A 20,268-nucleotide genomic window follows, 5' to 3' on the forward strand; every position below is an offset into this window, starting at 1 on the left:
CCTTGTAGCCACGCCTATGTGCACTTGTTATTTTTTTCAATGCAGAGGTCGGGTGACGCCCCTCCCCTGTCTCTCCAGCATCAGCACCTCCAAACCGAACGAGGCGACCCGCGGCTGGGAAAAGATGCTGTCCGCGCGATGCCCACCAGCTTGAGGAAACATAACGCTGGGACGACTAACCGTGAGACGCTCGAGCCGCTTGGTATAGTCTCTGTTTTCTGCACGTTTATTCTGCTTCGCTGCCTCCATTCATGATGCACCATTCATGCATCCCCAAGAATGGAAGCACCCTGTGTGGAAAACATTAAAATAGCCTGTTATAGCCGTGTTGCCTCTCCTTTATAAGACACATTCTCGCTAATTAGATGAAGCTTCCTCTCATGTAGGTCAAGGTGATGAAGGTCCTGATTTTGTCTTTTGAGGGCGCCGCGCGAATGTAGGGCTAACACAGGAAAGCCAAGCAAACAAAAGGCATCCAGCCCCCCTCCTCTGACGCACCTGGCTGCCCTGTCGCCACTTGACATGACAGCGCAGAGCTGGGAGCAGAGCAGCAGGATCAAGGGGCACCGACGTGCAGCCGGACGTGTGGACTCGACAAAGAACAGGGGAGCCACCGGACGCACGGCGGAGAAGCAGCAGCACTCCAGGGGAGGCCGGATTGCAGTTTCTGGGGACGAGCGCCAAGGGCAGTGCGGCAGTCAGCAGGCAGACCGGGGGGAGGAGGCTGCGGAGATCTGTGATACTTCCCCCCCAGGCCCCATTGCACTCTCCCCTACACATCAAAATATGATGGTGGATGATTTTATGTTTGATCAATGGTGACTGTGATACTCCCTATACTTTATATATTTGTTTTTATCCTTCCCAACCAATCAGTGGTGATGGGCAACTAAAAAATCAGATCTGCTCTTCAGGCAAGGGTGGAACCCGGAGGGGACTGATGTGCATACTAGCTAAGTATCATTTGCTCCCTACTTCTCTGGTTTTGCTCATTTTGCTTGTCGCCTGGACTATGGGCTGTATTCAGAGCATTGCATGCAAGCCCCGCATCAGACGGGAGAACATTGTGGTGTATGAGGTGTCGGCCTCTATTGACCAGTGTCCCACCATCATTGAGGAGAACTCACCGATTGTGCTCCGTTACAAGACGCCTTACTTCAGGGCCTCAGCAGGGGTTGTGATGCCACCAGTGCCCCGCAATGAAACCTGGGTGGTGGGCTGGATCCAAGCTTGTACCCAGATGGAGTTCTACAACACCTATGGGGATATTGGCATGTAAGTGTATAGCAGAACTCATCAGACATGAACCTTTTGCCACTGAAGGAGCTCAGTATGTGTGTTTAGCGTTTGGATGTGCGCAGCTCTCTTATCTCACACACTCAGGGCATCCACGCCACAAACTAACACCTGCCCTTGCCCCCCCAAAAAAACTCTCATCCTCTCACCCTGTCCTCCTCTGTCCACTGCCGCAGGTCCAGCTGGGAGTTACCAGAACTGCGAGAGGGTCGTGTCAAAGCCATCAGTGACTCGGATGGCGTGAGCTACCCTTGGTACGGCAACACCACCGAGACAGTCACCCTGACCGGACCCACATCCAAACCGTCCCGTCTGACGGTCAGTATGAATGACAACTTCTACCCCAGTGTAACCTGGGCAGTGCCCATCAGTAACAGCAACACACCCATGTTGACCCACATCACCAGGGACCAGAGCTTCATCACCTGGCTGGTAGCCATGAACTCCGTCACCAAGGTAAGCAATAACACAGACAGCACCCTGACACTCAAGATGAAACATTCATTTCCCTCATGCATCAAACTCATATCTTAATAAGCCACAATATTATTTTTTTCGATGTTTTGCACTGCCACATTTTGCTCATAATGAAGAAGACTGGCTATACAGCTTTAGAAACTGCTCTTGCACTACACACACAGACGCACTGTGATGTAATCATCTCCCCATGCACTTTACCTTTGTGGTGTAAAGTTACAAAGTACCTCATCGTTGCCTTCTCCCAAATAAAGCCCCTGCAGTGGCCCATCATGAGTCAGTACAATATCCATGTATTATCGTGAAAGAGTTTTAATCTTCTGAAGCTGTTACAGAGAAGGCTGTCAGGCTTGTTTTCTTCGCTGTTAGTTTCCAAGTTGAGACCAAACTTTCTTCTGAGTCTGTTAAGATTGTATTTTACAAAGCCTAAGTGATACGCCATTTATTGGGCAGCACACTCATTACTTATCTATAAGAAGAAGAGGAGATAATGTAATGCACAATCAACTTGGACTATAACAGAACGCTCTTCACGTACTTAACATAGACTGCACCATGCATACACACACAGTATCGACCATATTAACATCATGCTGCTCTCCTCCTCCAGGAGCGTATCGTGTTGCAGACGGTTCGATGGAGGATGCGGGTGGACATTGCCGTGGACCCAGACATGCCTCTGGGCTCTCGGGCCTCTTTGGTGGGCTGTCCTTACCAGGAGCAACCGCACATCCTTAACTACCAGGAGCCCATTCCTCCCAACGCACTGGGGAGGCCGAATGCTAATGACGCCCAAGTGCTAATGTGGAGGCCAAGGAGAGGGGCACCACTAGTGGTCATACCGCCAAAATAAAAGTATAATTGTTCCCTTTTGCAGAAAGATGGGGATGAAGGTGATCAAGTCTTGAAGACTATCAGAGGAGAAATGATTTCCCCACGCTGGAGATGCCAGTGGCTCATTATCCCCGAAAGATTTAGGTGGACAATTATAACGAGCCAAAGTGGATATTATGTCTTGCATCTGACACAGTACGGTGTCAGAATGGAAGTATACAGAGAACTAGTGCCAAGGGCCTCGCTTGCATTGAGGCTTGTTCGGCCCTCAACGAGTTTGGACTGCTTTTAAAAGTTCTGCCTGCTTTTTAGCAAAGAAGGAACGCTGTTTTTTAGACGTACCACAGAGGTATTAGACCACAACAAGAACTGCATCCTGCATCCTTATGTAGATCTCATTGCATGAGAGAGTGAGAGAGAGCCACATAAACTGTCTTTGAGAAGTTTAAGAATAACATTTGTTTTGTATAACTTGATACCTGAAGACATTTTGATTGAAAAATCAGCCAAAAAAAAAAAAAGGAAAAAGATTTAGGCTGGTTTAACCTCGTCAGTGCCAACAAAGGCCTTTTTCAGCACACTCAGTACCAGAGTTAAAGGATGTATTCAGAAGATTTAAAAGAGACAAAGTATTAAAGTATTATCTTTTTAGTTTAAGATGAGCTCATGCATCAGTCAGATTGTATTAAGAGCACTCACCTTGCATAAAAGAAAAACAAATATGCTGTAGTTTTCACTCGAGTTTTGCTAATACAACAACGTATTTTCAACTCAATTGCCTCTGTAGTGCAGCTGTTGTTGTATTCAGACGGGCGACAAACTATCAGAGCGATGAGCTGGACTTGTTACCACACTGAATAAATAATGTTGGCTCTGCTTTTAATAAGTGCAATCTGAATGACTTGGAATAGTGCCATACAACAAATTCAAGACAAGATCGTGATAGAAGTCGAGATCACATACATCATAGCTGGAATGGGGCCCGACTGTACTCAGACCTAGGGTAGATTTGATGTGGCACTAATCAGGCCAAGTTGCATTACCAAGTTACATAAATCTTCCTCCAATCAGGGAATCTAAATGTACTCTCAATAGTTTCCTTGTTGTGGAATGAACCAATTTTATTTTGAAAAGATCTGAATTAGTGCCATTTTTGTATGAGATCATATCACAGTTTCTCGTTATGTCATTAATATGTATAATTTTGCTGCAGGTTGGTGCATATAATGACAGATGAAGGCCTTCCTGTGTCATGGCTATGGTCTGTCCAGTGGCTCACACTGGGTTCAGTCCGAGTCCCTGCCCGTCACTCCATGCACAAGTCACATGATTCATCCTCCATCTGTGCTTCTCTCCAGGTTCACGCCTCACCTTCCCATCTGCCTGCTCATTTTTCATCACAAACACTCGATTTCCATCAAGATATACTCATTTGCTCCAAAATCCACAACTATGCAAAGATTATCTGTGACTGTGACAAAACTGGTTAAATAGGAAATATGTGTTGGTTTTGTTCATCTGCCTCAATTCTGTTTTAATTTGTCAGGGACATTGTTGAATAAAAATGGCTGTTATTACCATGTAAAATACTCAGAGAAGTTAAAATAGGTTATATTAAATCTGTGTGTCTACATTTGTCATGGCACTGCAGTTCAGCCATCTGTTGCTATAGAGACTGGTTTGGTGTTTCTGAGTGCACTGCAACTGGAACACACACACACAGAAGAACTCAGTTCAGCATATTCACGGGTGTGCCTAACTCTGTGTGTATGCATTAGTATGTGTGCGAGTGTGCACACTCACGCACAGATCCAATTCATCCATTCATTTCTCTTTGAAGTAAGAAGAAAGATCAAGGCAGAGCTGGTTGTTTCAGCATGAAAGATGCCTTAATTTATTCATTTATTCTTACATAAAAACCCTTATTTTGCATTTAAATAACACTAGAATGTGTGCTTTTGATATAAATACTCAGACTGTGAGCAGCAAGGTCAGCCCAGTCATATCACATCTTATTTCATCTCATATGAAAAAGGACATTCAGCATCTTTGAACAGAGGTAACCCCTCCTCTTTGCAGCAAACTTGCTCCTCATTCCACCACTAGATGGAAGCTCTGTCAAGGATTTTCCTCCCTTTGAGGCAGGCGCCCTCAGAACCATCAATAGCGATAACCTTTTTGTTATGTAAATATACTCCCTTTCCCCATACCCCATAACATATAAATACACAATTGAAATATTGAATTATAAAGTACCGATTTGCAATCATCCATGAACCCATGCTTTCATCTCCTCCTGGTCCCTTGAAATTACACTTACAGTCCATTTCTATGGGATAATTTGGTCATGCAGTATGTTACTTTGACTGCAACATTTTCAGTTGACATGGCAGGATAGCTTCATTGTACTCTGGCTGCCGGTCGACAGGTCTTACAGGAAGTAGTGTTAGCAGAGGTCTCCGTTCACACTTTGATGGTGCTACTAATTGCAGGTTTGCACTCGTAGCTGTAAAGAAATGTGGCAGCAATAACCAGTAGTGACCCTAGGAAAAATATACTGAGAGAAGGTGGAAACAGGAAATAAAAGAGAAAAAAAAGCATTAAAAATGAATTCAGTTAACAGTTGTGTAGTCAGTACATCTAACCAAACAAGTTGACTAGCATTTCTGTGAGCCTCCAAAATTAGCAATTAGCATTTTTATCTGTCAAAGGTAAGTAAAAAAATCTGCACTGGCAAATAAAACAAATTAGGTCAGGTAGGCCACTTCATGCTAATGTTAGCACATTAAATAATTTACAGTGAAATAACACTGTGTAAAATTCATGTGGTATTTAGATATAAACCAAAGTACTGAAAATTTTGACTTTGTTGCCAAACATCTTTCCAAAACTTCATGGCAATCAATCCATTAATCCTGGTTCTTGAGATATTTCACTCAGACACACAAATGTAAGCCTCATGGTGGCGCTAGAGGAAAATGTCAGAGGGTTACATTACATAGGAACCATGAACGTGTGTATACAATTTCATGTTAATCAGTTCAGTAGTTGGGGTATTTCTTTCTGGCCCAGTATGGTGGCCTGAGACCAACAGACTGACATTACAATCCATGACTAAAAAAAGTAGGAAAATAATTAATTATTTTAAAATCCAAACTAAGCTTTTTGGAGGTGTGTACCAGAATGCATGTATTTACCCAGTGGGATTAAAGTCCTCCAGCAGGAAATATGAAATGAGCGCAGACATGATGATGGACAGAGAGGTAGCAAATCCTTTGAGGATGTTGTCTGCATATTTAATAACCACAGCTACGACCAACCCGCCCAGAGCCTGCAGACAGAGAATACTGCATTTGCAAGCAAGCTGCACACAACATGTACCCCTACAACTGATGTGAATTTCAGTGACACTGACACAAATACAGCTGGAATCACACAAGACACAAATGATGAAGTGAGAATGTAGAGAAACATTATTTTCAAACCTGTAAGGCAACAACTGTGCAGGTGATGGTGTTGTAGCCCTGAAACATTCCCGACTGTCTCACTCTCTGGCCGTCATACACTATCATTCCTATGAGGCTAAACACAAAGCCAAATAAACCTGAAAGAGACAAACAAAGCTTTGTTGAACAAATACTACAAGGTCAAAAATATAAGAATAAGAATTAGTTCAACTACACCCAACTGCCACTAGAGGTCACTAAAGTTACAGCTAAAGCTACTTAACCCAAGGCCTAACAAACTGTAAAATTTAGTATAAGATTTGCACACACACAGGGAGAGAGAGAGAGAGAGAGAGAGAGAGAGAATATCATGGTTTCATCAAGTCTGTCACGTAAAATTTGAAAAAACAATTTCACCTCGCGTTTTCACATTATTTTGTCAGCAAATGACAGCATTCATTGCAGACAAAATCATTATTGACTTTATTTAATTGGTGTTGATGTGAAAATTAGTGCGACACCCTTCTGCAGTATATTGTACAATACTTTCTGCTTCAACACGATGCAACATGAAGACTAAAATCTTCTATGGTCTTCTGAACTGAGTTTCTTTTTTGCAGGAGATGAAGTACAGCACTGCAGATTTTAAAAAACTTCTTTATCAAACCACAAATGGGAAACCAGCATCATTTTTTCATTTCATTCGTTGCCACAGTGTCAATGGGGAGTGGATGGGGAGTATAATTTGAGCTACTGGAAGTGATGCTGCAATCAAGTGACATAAAGCCTTGCAACTAGAGACAAGAAGAGAAACACCGCTAAAGCGACCCATCCTTTAACACTGATTTGTTGGGTTTGGTGTTAGTGAAATGAGCTTTAAAATGAAGGACTTGCAATAGACTGATTTTTTTAAAATATTCTGAAAATCAACGTGGTAGAGTGCAGATATCATGAGTTTTAGTACTCCAAAAACACTGTATCCTCAATTATAAATTTTTGATTCATGGAGGTTTGAAATTTGTAAAACTTTCCTCGAGTCGAGAAAAGTGATTTCAATATCTGTGACATCATCACGATATAAAGTCTGTGGGCCAGCATGAGAAACATTGCTATACTTTTCAGTAAACCTGGAAGCTAGAAATGTGTTTGGAATCAGCACCAGGCAAGCAGTTCTCACTGGACTGAATAAATTCCTTCTTTGGCCTGTTCTAAACACTAATAAATATCCATGCAACAGAGCCTAAATGTGAAGACAATCCGTCCAGGTTCAATTGAAAACCCAGACAAACAGCTTATAGCATAGCAAACAAACTTTAACACCATAGCAGTTAAAAGTCCTTCTTAGGGTCTTCCTACTTAGACAAGAGTAATGGGACACCTGACAATTATACTTTGTACAATATAGATTATACTTTGCAGCTGTTACAGCTTCCACTCCTCTTGGAAGGATTTCTGTGGAAGTTTTTATCCATTCAAGCAGTAGAGCGTTTGTGAGGTCAGACACTGATGTTGGACTAGAAGATCTGGCTTGCAATCTCTGGTCCAGTTCATCCTAAAGGTGTTGGATGGGGTTGAGGTCAGGACTCTGTGTGGCCCAGTCAAGTTCTTCCACAGCAAACTCATCCAGCATGTCTTTATGGACTTTGGTTTGTGCACTGGGACACAGTCATGCTGGAATAGAAAAGGACCTTCACCAAACTGTTGCTACAAAGTTGGAAGCATAGCGGTGTCCACAATGTTGTTGCTGAAGCATTAAGATCTCCCTTCACTGGAAGTAAGGGGCTCAGCCCAAGCCCTGAACAACAGCCCCATAAAGAGATGTGTTTGAATACTTATGTCTATATAGTGTACCTCAGCCCTGATACTAGCGCAACCACACCCACTGCACGCATAGTAAATAACAGTTAAACTTTGGTTATTCCAACAAAGTATTTAGTGCCTGAATTTAGATCAGTTGAACCTTTCGTCACAGAGAACATGAATCTCACAGGAGGATGGGTTAGGGTTGTTGTGAAATTGGCGAAAATAGCACATGTCAAGTTCACGTTGACATGCTTATTATGTCTTTTACACACAAACACACAGATGCAGATATTCACTCATCAGATATTGCTTCAGTCTACTAAATAAACAAAGGCCACAGTTACTCACCCAGCTGTATGTTACGGACCCACACGCTCTGTTTAGTTTCTTTGAGGAGCTTCTCAAAGTAAACTCCCGCAAAGCCACTAGACACACAGGCCATCAGCACAGCCATCAATCCCACAAACTGGGAGCCTGCAGACAGGATCTTCTGCTCAGAGTCACCTTCAGACTCTGTTGGCCACTGTGGCGGTTAAAATAAAAGCAAATGGACAGACGGAGGACTTAAAATCTGACAGTGAACGTGATATAATTCTGTTCTAACTAAAACATCCGGTGTGTGAATCGCATCACTATTCATCCAACAGAATCAAACCACATTCATGCAGAGGCTAAACCTTTGCATTTGTTGACTGTGCACTACCTGTACTAGCATGACTCCAGCCATGAGGAAGAGCAGCGAGAGCCACTGGTAGAAGCCCAACCGCTTCCCCAGCATGGAGACAGAAAACAGTGCTGTGGTGAGAATCTTCAGCTGGTATGTGACCTGTGTGGAGCACAACACAAACACATCACTGAGACAGAAAGTAAGTAGTCAGCTTTTGTTTTTTTTCCTCCATGATGATATAAAACATGATACTTTTTACCCATATTCAGTGATCAGTGGGTTTCTACTACTGTTCTGAGTAATAAAATGGAAACACCTAATTTTAAACAAGAAACAGATCCGATATATCCTACCACTCTTACCCACTAATACCCTTTCAGCACTCCATGGGAGCTCTAGCTGTTGAATGCTAACCAGATATTAGCGTTTTATCACATTTCCTGCAGTTGAATTTGAGAAGTTTCACTGCCTTTAAATGGAATTGCTGAGGTTACTTTTTTGAAATGGGAACACAGCAATCATAGCACCCATGTAGTGTAACTTCTGAGAATGCAGATGAAAAAAAAGTAAAAAAAAAACCCCAAAAAACAAGCAAACAAGCAAAAAAACAAAAGATGGCTTTATTCCCATTTCAAAAATGGTGAATGTTTTTGCTACATCGAACTGCGGAGAAGCTGCCTTTAGTTTCTGTGCTGCAGTCAGAAGAGCTGAGATCTGAGACAAATATGAGATAAATACTTTCAAACTAAAGACATCTTGTTTACTATTGCTTTTTTTGATCAAGTGTACTTAGTAGTTTTTGTACTGATAATAACCAGCATTGCGTTTGCCTCTTTGCCTTTGCCAGTGCAGGCCTCCTCTCTATGTGAAATACATGCTGAGCTCTGCACATTCATGGCTACACAGTTCCATGTTACCTGATAGGTGGCTGCATCCAGGTTGGATAAGGCAACATAGAGCAGATTGTTCTGCAGCGTGTAGATCCCTGCAGGAATGGCCAGCTTCATGGTCTCCGCAGGCTTGTTCACAATCTCCTCCCTCAGCAGCTGGTTTATGGCCTTCACACTGAAATCTGCCAGTGACAGAGAGCATGTTGTCAGTAATTTACCCACGGGACCGCACATGGAGTGAAGCTGTGCCAAATCTACCTGCACCTCCCCCCACCCTTGCTACTCACTGCTCTCCATGAAGACGAGGAGGGTGCAGGCGAGGATCTTGAGCACCTCAGCCGACACCACGGCGGACGAGGCAAGGTAGCGGGGGCCGTCTTCCTTCAGGGTGCGGGAGTAGCGCATAGTGAGAACGAGTGAGGTGGTCTGCAACACCAGCACCCCCAAAGACATATACTTCAGCCTGAAGGAGTGTGACGAGGCCAAGACCATTGTGGAGGACTGTGTGTTCAAGTCAGCAGGAGACGAAGGAGTCTTCGAGATGGGCAGGAGGAAAAAGAGACAGAATGAATGAGAAAATTGATACTTGGTTCAGTCAGAAACAGCAGACACACCCCTATTTGCTAGCCCCAAGCTATCTCAGAACTAATGGAGCCATCATTATGTAGACACGGTAAGAACAAAGCCGTCCCTGAGCAACAGACCAACTTCTGCTTTGGGAAACCATTTAAATATTACAAAATTAAAAGAAAAAAATATGGAGTGAGTGTGAAAGTCAAAGTAGGTCAAAAAGAGTGTGTGAGAGGAGAGCGTAAGGGCACAACAATCAGGAATGCTGGTCAATCGTTAAAGGGCAGTAAAACAGAAAGTCCAGCCTGAGGATGTGTAGGACATTCCTGTGACTGGCCTGCAGTCCTGGAGCACATAAAACAAAGATCAGGCCAGCAATAAAAATAAAGGAGACATGGAGGAAAACACACATTTCACAATATGACTCAGCTCTCACCTTTTCTATACTTAGTATGGAAATCAGTTCTACACCCACAGAGACAAAACACTTATTCAGGAAGGAGGAACTGGTGAACCACTGGTGAGAATGAAAAGGAAAGTGACCAGCTGTTTGTCAGCAAAACCACAGTCTTTCCATTTTAAATTATTATAGTGTTATTATTCCTGCTCTTTTCTGTTCTCTATAGCCTTTTATAGTTCTGCATATTTTAACATTTGCTGAATGTCCCTCTAACAAGGTCACTTTGTCTTCTGACGCAGTAAAGCTGCACTACATTGGAGTATCTCATAAACAATATGTAAATAGAGTTGTTGTTAAACACTGATCACAGTTACTAAAAAGTCTCCTTGAGTATTCATACCTTCTGTTTAACACGGGAATCTGCTTAACCTTTCTGCTCTAATAACATTATCAACAATTGATTGGCACTGGTGTTCTCATCAGTACAGGAAGAGATATTCAGACTGTTTTCCGTAGTATTTAACAGTATCAGTACCACAATGCAAAAATATTTACATATGAATACCCAAGTAAAAGAACAAACAGATTATCAGCTGAACATGCTAAGTAGCCAAAGTAAAAAATTACATTATATGACATCATTACAGTATTACAGTTATTGTCGTAGGAAAGAAGAAAAACCTAAATTCTGTTTTGTTCTATTAAATTCAATTCTATTCCATTTTATGTTATAATATGCTGGATAATTTGACTTCTTTTATGTAGCTTTTATTCAAATGAGACCATCTTTGGAAGTTTAACAGAGAAATCTGGTCTCTGGTGGAGAGGCTAACACACATAGACACTGCTTTTTGTGGGAGCTCTTCAGCAAAAAAGGTTGGGATAATATTGTATGTGTGTTATGTGCAAAGTACAGTGGAGTAGAGGGATAAAGTACCATAAAATAGAACTACTCTAGTAAAGTACAAGTACCTTAAAACTGTAAACTGAGTAAATGTACTTCACTTAGAATGTAGTTTGCACTCCTGATAACACTACTACTACACTATTACATTTATTTGAGAGTTATTGGTACTTCTGAAGAGCTCCTAAAATACAGTCCATTGTTTAAAAAAAAGAAAGGTTTGATTTAATTTTTAATTGTTTGACCAAAGTAAAATACTCCAATACTGCACAAAAAAGTGATTATGAGAGAAAAGTCCAAAAGTGGCAGAACATACTGTGGCATCAGGACTAATAAGCCAATAATGTAATCATGCTGTACATACTATACATTTATTTGTGATGGAATAGTTTTACACTGTTGTGTTTGTACTTCTGCTGAGGCACTTACTCCATCAGTGACTCACACACACACAAACACACCACGTCACAATACATCAAGGTTTGAGCACATCACTAGTCATTTGTACTGAAGCAGTTTGCATCTCATCTACTAACCTCCAACAAAACACCAGCAAGAAAGCACACTGTTGAGGACTTTTAAAGAATTTAAGCATTACCATTCCCACAACTCTGGTGTCCAGAGGGCTTGAAGATGGACATTCTTCGCACTTTTTTCTTGTATTTCCTGACTGATGCATTGTTTTCTCTGTACAATCGCAGCTGTCACTTCCACTTTATCACCTCCAAATTGCAGGCAGAAGGCACAAGATTCAAAGAGGCAAACCACACTAGTCTTCTGCAGCAACGTCACTACAGCTCCTGCTACATCTGCCTTCAAACAGAGGGAGGAACTACACTGTTTGCACTGCATGCATTAACTACCTCCTTCCAACATCACTAACCTCCACTGTTCCCCTACCACCTTCAGACAGTCGTGTGCCCTGATCATAATAAGTTGGGATTTTTTTTGCAGTTAGCATTTTCTTAACACTGTTACATCATTATGCTCTTATTTCAAGCACACAAAATAGAGCATTGATGAAGAACTGTGTGGAAGGGAATATATTAATCTGTTTTCACTTTTGTGGGAATTTGAGAGTCTATAAGCATTCCAAAGTCCACTGTGCAATGACCTGATATGATGATGAATGATATGACCATAAAGTACCTACTGCTGTAAGAATCTTGTAAAAAGAAGATGTTCAAGAAGCCACGAGGGCTAGAGAGGTGTGGTCAGGACAAGAGGTGTCGTGTGTTCAGCACACTGAGCCCCTTATGTAGCAGCTCTGCTTAGCAGAGGGGCAGGGCTGCACAATCCCCCTCTGTGTGTGTGTGTGTGTGTGTGTGTGTGTGTGTGCGTGTCCTTCTACAAACCCTACAAACTCTCCTCTCTCTCTCTTTAGCCGCATTTTAAGAACACTATCAACTTTCATTTTCAGCTGTCAGCTATGCAAGTGTCTTCATACTTCTTTAACATTTTCTTGGGACAGCTGCAGGGATGCTGCATATCTTAATAAGCGGCATCATCATTACAAACTCATCCTGTGCAGCCGAACATTGTGCAGAAACCTACACACTTTAGGTTCTAGTGAAGATCCTAAAGATGGAATTTGTAAGAAACCTGCTGATATGTTGTGAACTGATTTCTGGACAGGACACTTAAATCATTCCAGTTACTTGCACGAAAGCGAAATGTGGCAAAATTAAGTGAGGTAAGATACACCGTTTACTGTAATAGAAATATTAAATATATTTAAAGAAAGTGACGCTGAGACGTGAAATCAAACAACAACAAAAAAAAGCTCTAAGCGTATAAGTGGAAAACGTCAAGATGGAAACAAGTAACACAGAGTGCATCAATACAACCCATCAGATCGGCTCAAGGTATTCAAAAAAGACACCATAAAGCAGAGATGGAAAGTACATTTATTACTCTACTTTATTTGACAACTGTAATTACTACCTGCCTTCAAAAGTTGAAAATCTGATTGAAGGACTGAGTTCTGCCTAGCAGCAAACACCTATCTTCTTTATTATCTTTTTGATAGTCCATGTTTTCGTATCTTCGATCACATAGAAGCTGTGGCAGCCTCAGCAGCTGAGCATCCTATCAGGAGAACACGACATGCTGTCATTTGGCTTAATTACATTCTCAAAAACCTGATAGAATGGTTAGTCCGAAAGCAGAAACCTTTCATTAAAGGTCAAAAAAACAGTTTCTCAAATGTAGAACATGGGATGGATGTATGCTCCCATTTCAGCTCAAACAAAACTGGCTTCTTTGTAATTCAGCATCTTTACAAATCAGGTTCCTTGTAAGACAATACTGTAGCTGAGGCTTGGATATAAAACTCCAACAGGGTACAGACATACCTGTACAATAACTTTTCTTTTTTAAAAAAAGATGTAGCTTCAGATTACAAAGCCTCAACCCAGGTCAAAGAAAGCAGTGACTGTGACCCCGGTAAGGGTGGGGCCCCCACCACTCTCTCCTCCACCTTTGGGACGTTTAGTGACTGAGTACAAGGAAATAGTAGTAAGATAAACAGATAAAAGGCATGTTTCGTCTAAAACTCAACCCAAGTGTTGTGGTGACAAGAATGAGGCAATTGCTGACGTGGTTTAGTGAGAGCAGACCTGATTGGACTTCCATTAACAGGAAGTGTGTATTCATTTGCTTTAATGGGTGTTAACTTGAACAAATATTGAACTTCACAACTTCATCAGGATGTGGATCAGTCACAAGGTGGGGAGGAGAGCACCGAGTGAGTGAGTGAATGGCTGAATGAATTATGCTGAATTAAATTAAACAGGCACACATTAATATTCATTTCTGTCCAGATGATTATTTGCTTGATTTTTACGGCTGGTAATAAAGTAGCATTTGATCAAGCTGTCGCTGAAGGGGTCTTGAGAGATCGTCCCTAACAAGGATAACTGTGTGTTTCTTGTGTGTTTACAAGAAACACACAGCCTGAAAGAAGAACCTTCTCAAACTCTCCATCACATAGTAACTTACCTGTCGGACTGATCTCAGGTGAATACGTGGATGACAGTGTCCGGACCCTCATTCACTGGATAGTCGTCTCCATTTTGCACCTCTGTATGCTTATCGTAACACTCATAAAGTTAATCCGACCGTTGCTTCCAGATGTGAGATGGAAATTGTTGCGGTGTACTATGGGTGTACCACGGAGTCTCCCCCTCCGTGCCGTGGATGAATGAACAGACATGTAGTGACCACACGCTCCAATGTTAGGTGACACCTGCTGGAGAAAAAATAACCTTGCACTATTGTCCACAAAATATTCTAATGTTACTAATTATCAGGCAAGCACTCAGTGAGCATGAAGCCAAACCTAGGTAGCATATCATGCTAAAACGTTGTTGTGAGGAGGGTTACGGGACTTTTCAGGCAATACCGTCCATTTTTATTTGAATGTTTTTATTGATTTTAATATATTTCACATGAACACACACACAGCATTGCACACACCTGGATAATAATGATAATAATAATAAGTAAAATAAAAAGAACAGATACTTAAAAATTAAAATCATATAAATAATACAAAATTACTACACAAATAAAAATACCGTCAGTTTAAGGCTGATGTATTTGATTTCGCGCTTTATTGTGTAACTCCAACAGTAACAAAAAGGCGAAACTTTGCTACTTTTGTGTTAATTTGGCTGCTCTCATAAACTAGCGAAGATGGTGCTAGCTAACAGAGTGTTAGCCTACATCGATTTCAATATATACATTGGTGTGCCCAAGTTTCCAGCCCACATAATTGTTATGGATATTTAAAAAACACCGGGCGTAAGGTTTTAAGGTTTTAGTGACAGCAAAGAGGTGTAACGCCAGGAGATATTGAAACGCGATAGATGGCGCTGCAGCCCAGCTTGACTTGGCTTTCCACCTTAATTTATCACCGAAGAAGAAGAAGCACAAACGCGTGTTTCCTGTGTTTCAACTTCATCGTGGAAGGGAAGGAGACTGTCTTGTGAGTAATTTGTATTCAGTGAGCAAAAGGGGCAAAAATGGTTCGTAAATTAAAGCACCACGAACAGAAACTGTTGAAGAAAGTAGATTTCGTTAACTGGGAGGTGGACAACAACGTGCATGAAGTCAAAGTGCTGCGGAGGTATCGCATCGAAAAGAGGGAGGACTACACCAAGTAAGCATCACCGTCTGTGTCGTTAGCACTGGCCGCAAGATAGTGTTTTAACCCTAATACTTTGGCCAGGTTACGATGAAAAATACTCTCAGCGTTTTTAATGTGAGTTAAAATCACAACATGTAAAGTTACGCGTGAAAGTTACTTCTGAATATGTTAAAAGTCAAAAGCTACATTCTTAGCTATACGTTACATATACTGCACCACATTGAGAGCTTATAGGGCTGCTTTAAAGGGTCTAAATTTGGTTTAATTTTATAATTTTAGTGTCAGATGAAAGCATCGACTCAAACAAATTGTGATACCTGTTTGTGTCAAATTCTACTTGTCTAAAGCTGTAAGCTGGCCAGTGAACAACAGCAATAGAAAATCAAATGCCTTGTTCGTAGTAAGAGTGTTCGTGTTTCTGTCTCCCGTGTTTCAGGTATAACAAGCTGAGTCGTAACATCAGAGATTTGGCCCAGAAAATCAGAGACCTGGACGAGAAAGATGGCTTCAGAGCTCAGAGCTCACATCGCCTACTGGAAAAACTGTGAGTCTCTCTGTTTGATATTGTTTGCGTGGATAAAGCCTTCTGTAATAACGTTCACTAAACACCAGTGGCTTGTTCCATGAAGCAAGATTAATCATTAAGAATGATGTTTTTGTCCAGCTTATCCTCTTTGGGATATCTTTTGTTATTCCATCACTGCAGCTCATAATAACTTGAGGCTGCTTTGTGATGATGAAAATTTGAAATAAAAACTTACTTACCTAATTAAATGCCAGAATTTGGTCAGATATCAATTGTTAACTAGTTTTCCTTTCCTCTGTCCTTTCTGATTTGTCAGTCTTACATTACTTTTGACTTTATAATGTCCATCACATATTCATAATAGTTTTTCATCCGATAAAAGAGTATACAGACAGGATTTCCTGTACATATTCATAGCTTTAACCTTACTTTTAATATTTGGGAAATTTTGTGAGTGCTTTTGTAGTTTATTATTCTATTGTAGTTATCCAATTATATTTACAGTTCACCTTGTTGAATGTCATTTTTACTCCATAACTCAATTGACTCATGGTCTCACTCATCTGCCGTCATATTAAGTGCTCCACTCCAGTTCATTTGAAACCTTTCACATGATCATGCTCATAGCTAAACAGAGTTAACATAAAGTGATCTTTGCTTTCATTAGTCGTTTTGGACAGTCTTGTTTTAAATGACAATGTCAGACTAATCATTTTATTTTCTCTTCACATAAGGTACAGTATTGGTCTCATTCCCACCAAGCAAGACCTGTCCCTCACAGAGAAAGTCACAGCCTCTTCATTCTGCAGGTAAATCGTCCCACAGACACGTTAAACTCTTGAGTCATTGACTGTAATCATATCACTACTTGTCTGTTTTTAATCACATGTGTAACTCCTGCAGGAGGAGACTGCCCAGCATCATGCTGAACCTTCGTATGGCTCAAAACTTGAAGACAGCCATCACCTTCATTGAACAGGGACGTATCCTTCATTACTGCATTACGTATGAGTTTATGCCCACAGTAAGCCTTACCCTGTAAAGCGCATTCTCCTGTTTCTTATCTTGTTTTTCTTTTTTTAAGTACACTGTATTTTGGCAGACTTAAGTTAACATCTTGATTTTCCTTGGAGAGACTGTTTAGCTTTGTCTAAGTTGAAGGGTCCAAGGCTAGAAATTGTTTTACAGTCGTGTCCTTCACTCAGTCTCAGATGTACGCGTTGGCCCAGACATCATCACAGACCCAGCGTTTTTAGTCACAAGGTCTGTGTCCATATTTTGTATTGTCTTCTGATTTATTTTGCACCACTTTGTATATACTGTCCATTCTTTGGAAATATAATAATTCGATAGTGTAGATGCATGTGCAAACGTCTCTCGAGCAATCAAATGCTGAGACTATTATTGTGTCTTCTTCAGAAATATGGAAGATTTTGTCACTTGGGTGGACTCCTCCAAGATCAAGCAACATGTCATGAATTATAATGAGGAGGTGAGTTTTCAGGATTTGCTCACATATTTTATCCTACAGTTGCTGAAGTAAAAATACTGTGATTGCTTAGCTTTAAACCAGCTGACCATGTGGCGTTTGAATGAGATTCATGAAAGCTACACGTCAGTGATCATTTTTCTGGGATAAATCATAATGTTAGTGTTTTACAAATGGTCACTCTGTTTCTCTTACAGAGGGACGACTTCGATCTGGTGGCTTAACTAAGTTGTCAAACACTCAGGGCCCTGTAGGACAGGGAATGGACAAGAAATCTGCTCCTGTCAACTGGGGAGTAAATATCTCTACAACACAGGAGGCAACAGTTTGAATCTCATGTCAACTTGGAAACTTGGATGGGAGGGGAGTCAATGTTCTCACCTCAACAAGTTTTGCTTGGGAAAGGACAGAGGAAGCGCACTTCCTGGCTTTACATTGTTCACTTAACACTTTTGTTTTTATGTCGTCAAAATGTGCAACTGCGATCTACTGTTGACAGTTGATCATCCATGTGAAATATCTGAGACTGAGGGTCAGGTCAGTCATCTCAGTAACATCACCATTTTACTCTTTACTCCGAACCTGCTCAGCCACCAGTAGCACAAGAGCAAGCATGGCGTCTCCGGTGTTTCCACCGTCACACTGGTTGTTCAGAGCAGCTTCCTTTGTCGAATAGGTGTGAGTGATCCACATTGTTTTCTCTACATAATGTGTGTAACATTTGTGTGAATATCAACTGGCTTCACACGGTCAATAAGTGTGTGACCATGGAAATGCTGGTTTATAAGTGTATATATACATGAGAAAGGTTTACAGCTGTAAAATATGAATAAACAATTTGATAAATATTTAATATTTTCAGTAAGATATTGTTACAGTGTAAACTTCGTGAACAATAAACATTCTTTTGTCAGAGTAATTCAATCTTTTTACAAAACCTGTTTCTGCTTGATCCCAAAACTATGAAAGAAACACCCCATACCAGTGCGCATAATTAAGTTCGTTAATTTGTCATCACCTTTCTCCTAATGTTCCAGTATACAGGTACAGGAGCTGAAGCATTTGCTTTTATACATAGAGCAGTCTCATCACAGACCTATGGCTCAGTTTTTAAAGCACCCTGGTACAACAAATGTAACAAGATCAATTTCTAATGCTTAGAAACATCTTCCAAGTTAATGAGTCCATCAGATCCACCAGAAACGCACATAAATGATGAGTGTGATGAAGAACACTGCCACAGCAGCCACTTTGGCATACGCGGAGCGGGTGTTCAGGTATTTGGCATCGCTGCGGTACTTCTTCGACAGGGCAGACAGATTACTAGCTTTTGTGTCTAGAGCTGAGGGAAAAATAGGTGTTAAGGTGAGATGAAAATGACCTCTGACAAATACAACAGATACTTAGCATTTTTACAAAGAAAAAAAAAATGTAGCTGTTTGCATTATTATCAGGTGTTCTTGGTATTTGTCCCATGTGTTTTGTGCAGAGACACTTACCAGAAAGAGCTTCTCCTCTTTGCAGAACTTCCTCAATATTTGCCACCATGATCCTCTGGACATCCTGGAGCTCTGTGTTAATGTTGCCCAAGTTCCTGCTGGCCCTGCTGTACACATATGCCCTCTTTGTTTTCTGGATGTATGTGTCTGGAACAATGTATGCATTAAAGCTTAATTGATCATTTTGTTCTTTTTGAAGTGAAAAGTGAAAGACACTGTATTTCATGGATCTACAGTATTAGAAATAATGTTACCAAACTCAATGAAAGAGTATGGCCTTGTCACTGTAGGTACTCTTCTTCCATACTGATCATAGAATTCATTGTGGAGGTCTTCAAGGTACGCAAAAGCCATCTTTTTGGGAAATGAAGCCTCGCAGAGGAACAGGTAGCACACACCCTGTGCTATTATATAGCTGGAAACAAGAAGCAGCAGTTCAGTCAAGCTCAGAGGTTTGCTATATTGACTTTGATGCCTGTTAATGTGTCATCAAACCAAACTACGCCTCTACAATATTACAGAAGAAAAGTGGGTCGTGTTTTAGGCTGATTTTCTACACTGTGAATGCACTCTATGTGAGCAATAGTACTTGGTGCTTGTGGTTGCTTACTGAAAGTTCATGTCCCCGGCCTCCAGGGTACAGCGGTCCGGACTCTGAGCATTCAGTTTACGGCACAGCTGCTTCGCTTGACTCTGGTACTGCTGGAGGCCTCTACCTGACTGACAAAAAGAAGCAAGAACAGGTTGTAGTTTGAACTGCCCTACGTAAAGTTGTTTAAATAATATGTCGACAAAAAAACATTCGTTTAATGGTTTCTGAACTGAAATAAATACGTATTCTAATTTATTGTAAAAATCGTGTTTATTGGCAGGCGGAGCTAACGTTATTTTCATTGAAAAGCAAAACATGTTTTTTCTTTTATTCTCACAGATAGTTTCCGTAAGTTAATTTACATTCGACGACGGACAACAATAACAACGCACATTTGTTTAAACAAACTGCTGAGCTGCTGATGCACTAGCAGTGATTAAATGTGACAGTTTTTGAATGGAGTTTGGTGCGTGTGGTTGTCTTCAAATGAGGAAGCTAGCTTTCATTCATACCTGTTCATCCTCCTGTATGGACGCAGCGAGCGGCAGTCCGTCCGCCACACGAGCGATCATTGTTAGTGAAATCATACTGACAGGAGTCTACAATCGGCGGTGTCACTTGTCGCTTCTGTCTGACACAGGAAACTTAACAAACTTTGTTATTGCTGTCAACTCTGATGTTGAAGAGGGAACGCGCTAGGCGGAAGTTCTTTGTGCGCCGCTGAA

General features: G+C 41.2%; 4 protein-coding genes across 5 annotated transcripts; 2 read left to right on the forward strand and 2 right to left on the reverse strand.

Annotated features, from left to right (window-relative positions):
* Window positions 1-29: 29 nt before the first annotated feature.
* Window positions 30-3,490, forward strand: fam78ba (family with sequence similarity 78 member Ba). Its single transcript, XM_046407708.1, has 4 exons — window positions 30-202; window positions 387-1,275; window positions 1,473-1,752; window positions 2,384-3,490. The coding sequence occupies exons 2-4, from the start codon at window positions 797-799 to the stop codon at window positions 2,624-2,626; spliced, it is 1,002 nt and encodes a 333-aa protein (XP_046263664.1). The 5' UTR covers window positions 30-202; window positions 387-796; the 3' UTR covers window positions 2,627-3,490.
* Window positions 3,491-3,816: 326 nt separating this feature from the next.
* On the reverse strand, window positions 3,817-14,516 carry slc35a3b (solute carrier family 35 member A3b). Its single transcript, XM_046407706.1, has 8 exons — window positions 14,288-14,516; window positions 9,701-9,947; window positions 9,441-9,595; window positions 8,560-8,682; window positions 8,205-8,379; window positions 6,093-6,211; window positions 5,805-5,938; window positions 3,817-5,164 (listed from the first exon to the last, which is right to left on the reverse strand). Exons 2-8 carry the CDS (start codon window positions 9,903-9,905, stop codon window positions 5,071-5,073), a joined length of 1,005 nt encoding a protein of 334 aa, XP_046263662.1. The 5' UTR covers window positions 9,906-9,947; window positions 14,288-14,516; the 3' UTR covers window positions 3,817-5,070.
* Window positions 14,517-15,141: 625 nt separating this feature from the next.
* imp3 (IMP U3 small nucleolar ribonucleoprotein 3) lies at window positions 15,142-18,374 on the forward strand. Of its 2 annotated transcripts, none has more exons than XM_046408820.1 (7): window positions 15,142-15,275; window positions 15,874-15,981; window positions 16,698-16,772; window positions 16,867-16,946; window positions 17,175-17,226; window positions 17,383-17,455; window positions 17,650-18,374. In XM_046408820.1, exons 1-7 carry the CDS (start codon window positions 15,157-15,159, stop codon window positions 17,674-17,676), a joined length of 534 nt encoding a protein of 177 aa, XP_046264776.1. In that variant the 5' UTR covers window positions 15,142-15,156; the 3' UTR covers window positions 17,677-18,374. The 2 variants fall into 2 exon arrangements, with proteins under 2 accessions (XP_046264776.1, XP_046264775.1); XM_046408819.1 differs by having other exon boundaries at window positions 15,187-15,449.
* Window positions 17,848-20,197, reverse strand: sec22ba (SEC22 homolog B, vesicle trafficking protein a). The gene is made up of 5 exons (XM_046408818.1): window positions 20,056-20,197; window positions 19,562-19,671; window positions 19,206-19,366; window positions 18,952-19,098; window positions 17,848-18,794 (listed from the first exon to the last, which is right to left on the reverse strand). Exons 1-5 carry the CDS (start codon window positions 20,128-20,130, stop codon window positions 18,640-18,642), a joined length of 648 nt encoding a protein of 215 aa, XP_046264774.1. The 5' UTR covers window positions 20,131-20,197; the 3' UTR covers window positions 17,848-18,639.
* Between the last annotated feature and the right edge of the window lie 71 nt (window positions 20,198-20,268).

Source organism: Scatophagus argus, chromosome 13 (assembly GCF_020382885.2).
Source record: "Scatophagus argus isolate fScaArg1 chromosome 13, fScaArg1.pri, whole genome shotgun sequence".
Taxonomy (NCBI): Eukaryota; Metazoa; Chordata; class Actinopteri; family Scatophagidae; genus Scatophagus; species Scatophagus argus.

Excerpts from the sequence above, each read along its gene's own strand:
- sec22ba (XM_046408818.1), bottom strand. The coding sequence starts at position 20,130 with ATGATTTCACTAACAATGATCGCTCGTGTGGCGGACGGACTGCCGCTC. Across the intron at positions 19,672-20,055 it reads CCATACAGGAGGATGAACAG|TCAGGTAGAGGCCTCCAGCA; the intron begins GTATGAATGAAA and ends TCTTTTTGTCAG. Across the intron at positions 19,367-19,561 it reads GCCGGGGACATGAACTTTCA|CTATATAATAGCACAGGGTG; the intron begins GTAAGCAACCAC and ends TCTTGTTTCCAG.
- slc35a3b (XM_046407706.1), bottom strand. The coding sequence starts at position 9,905 with ATGGTCTTGGCCTCGTCACACTCCTTCAGGCTGAAGTATATGTCTTTG. Across the intron at positions 8,380-8,559 it reads CTGGAGTCATGCTAGTACAG|TGGCCAACAGAGTCTGAAGG; the intron begins GTAGTGCACAGT and ends TAACCGCCACAG. Across the intron at positions 5,165-5,804 it reads GAGGACTTTAATCCCACTGG|TATATTTTTCCTAGGGTCAC; the intron begins GTAAATACATGC and ends ACCTTCTCTCAG.
- imp3 (XM_046408819.1), top strand. The coding sequence starts at position 15,313 with ATGGTTCGTAAATTAAAGCACCACGAACAGAAACTGTTGAAGAAAGTA. Across the intron at positions 15,982-16,697 it reads CATCGCCTACTGGAAAAACT|GTACAGTATTGGTCTCATTC; the intron begins GTGAGTCTCTCT and ends TCTTCACATAAG. Across the intron at positions 16,773-16,866 it reads ACAGCCTCTTCATTCTGCAG|GAGGAGACTGCCCAGCATCA; the intron begins GTAAATCGTCCC and ends TAACTCCTGCAG.
- fam78ba (XM_046407708.1), top strand. The coding sequence starts at position 797 with ATGATTTTATGTTTGATCAATGGTGACTGTGATACTCCCTATACTTTA. Across the intron at positions 1,276-1,472 it reads ACCTATGGGGATATTGGCAT|GTCCAGCTGGGAGTTACCAG; the intron begins GTAAGTGTATAG and ends CCACTGCCGCAG. Across the intron at positions 1,753-2,383 it reads CCATGAACTCCGTCACCAAG|GAGCGTATCGTGTTGCAGAC; the intron begins GTAAGCAATAAC and ends CTCCTCCTCCAG.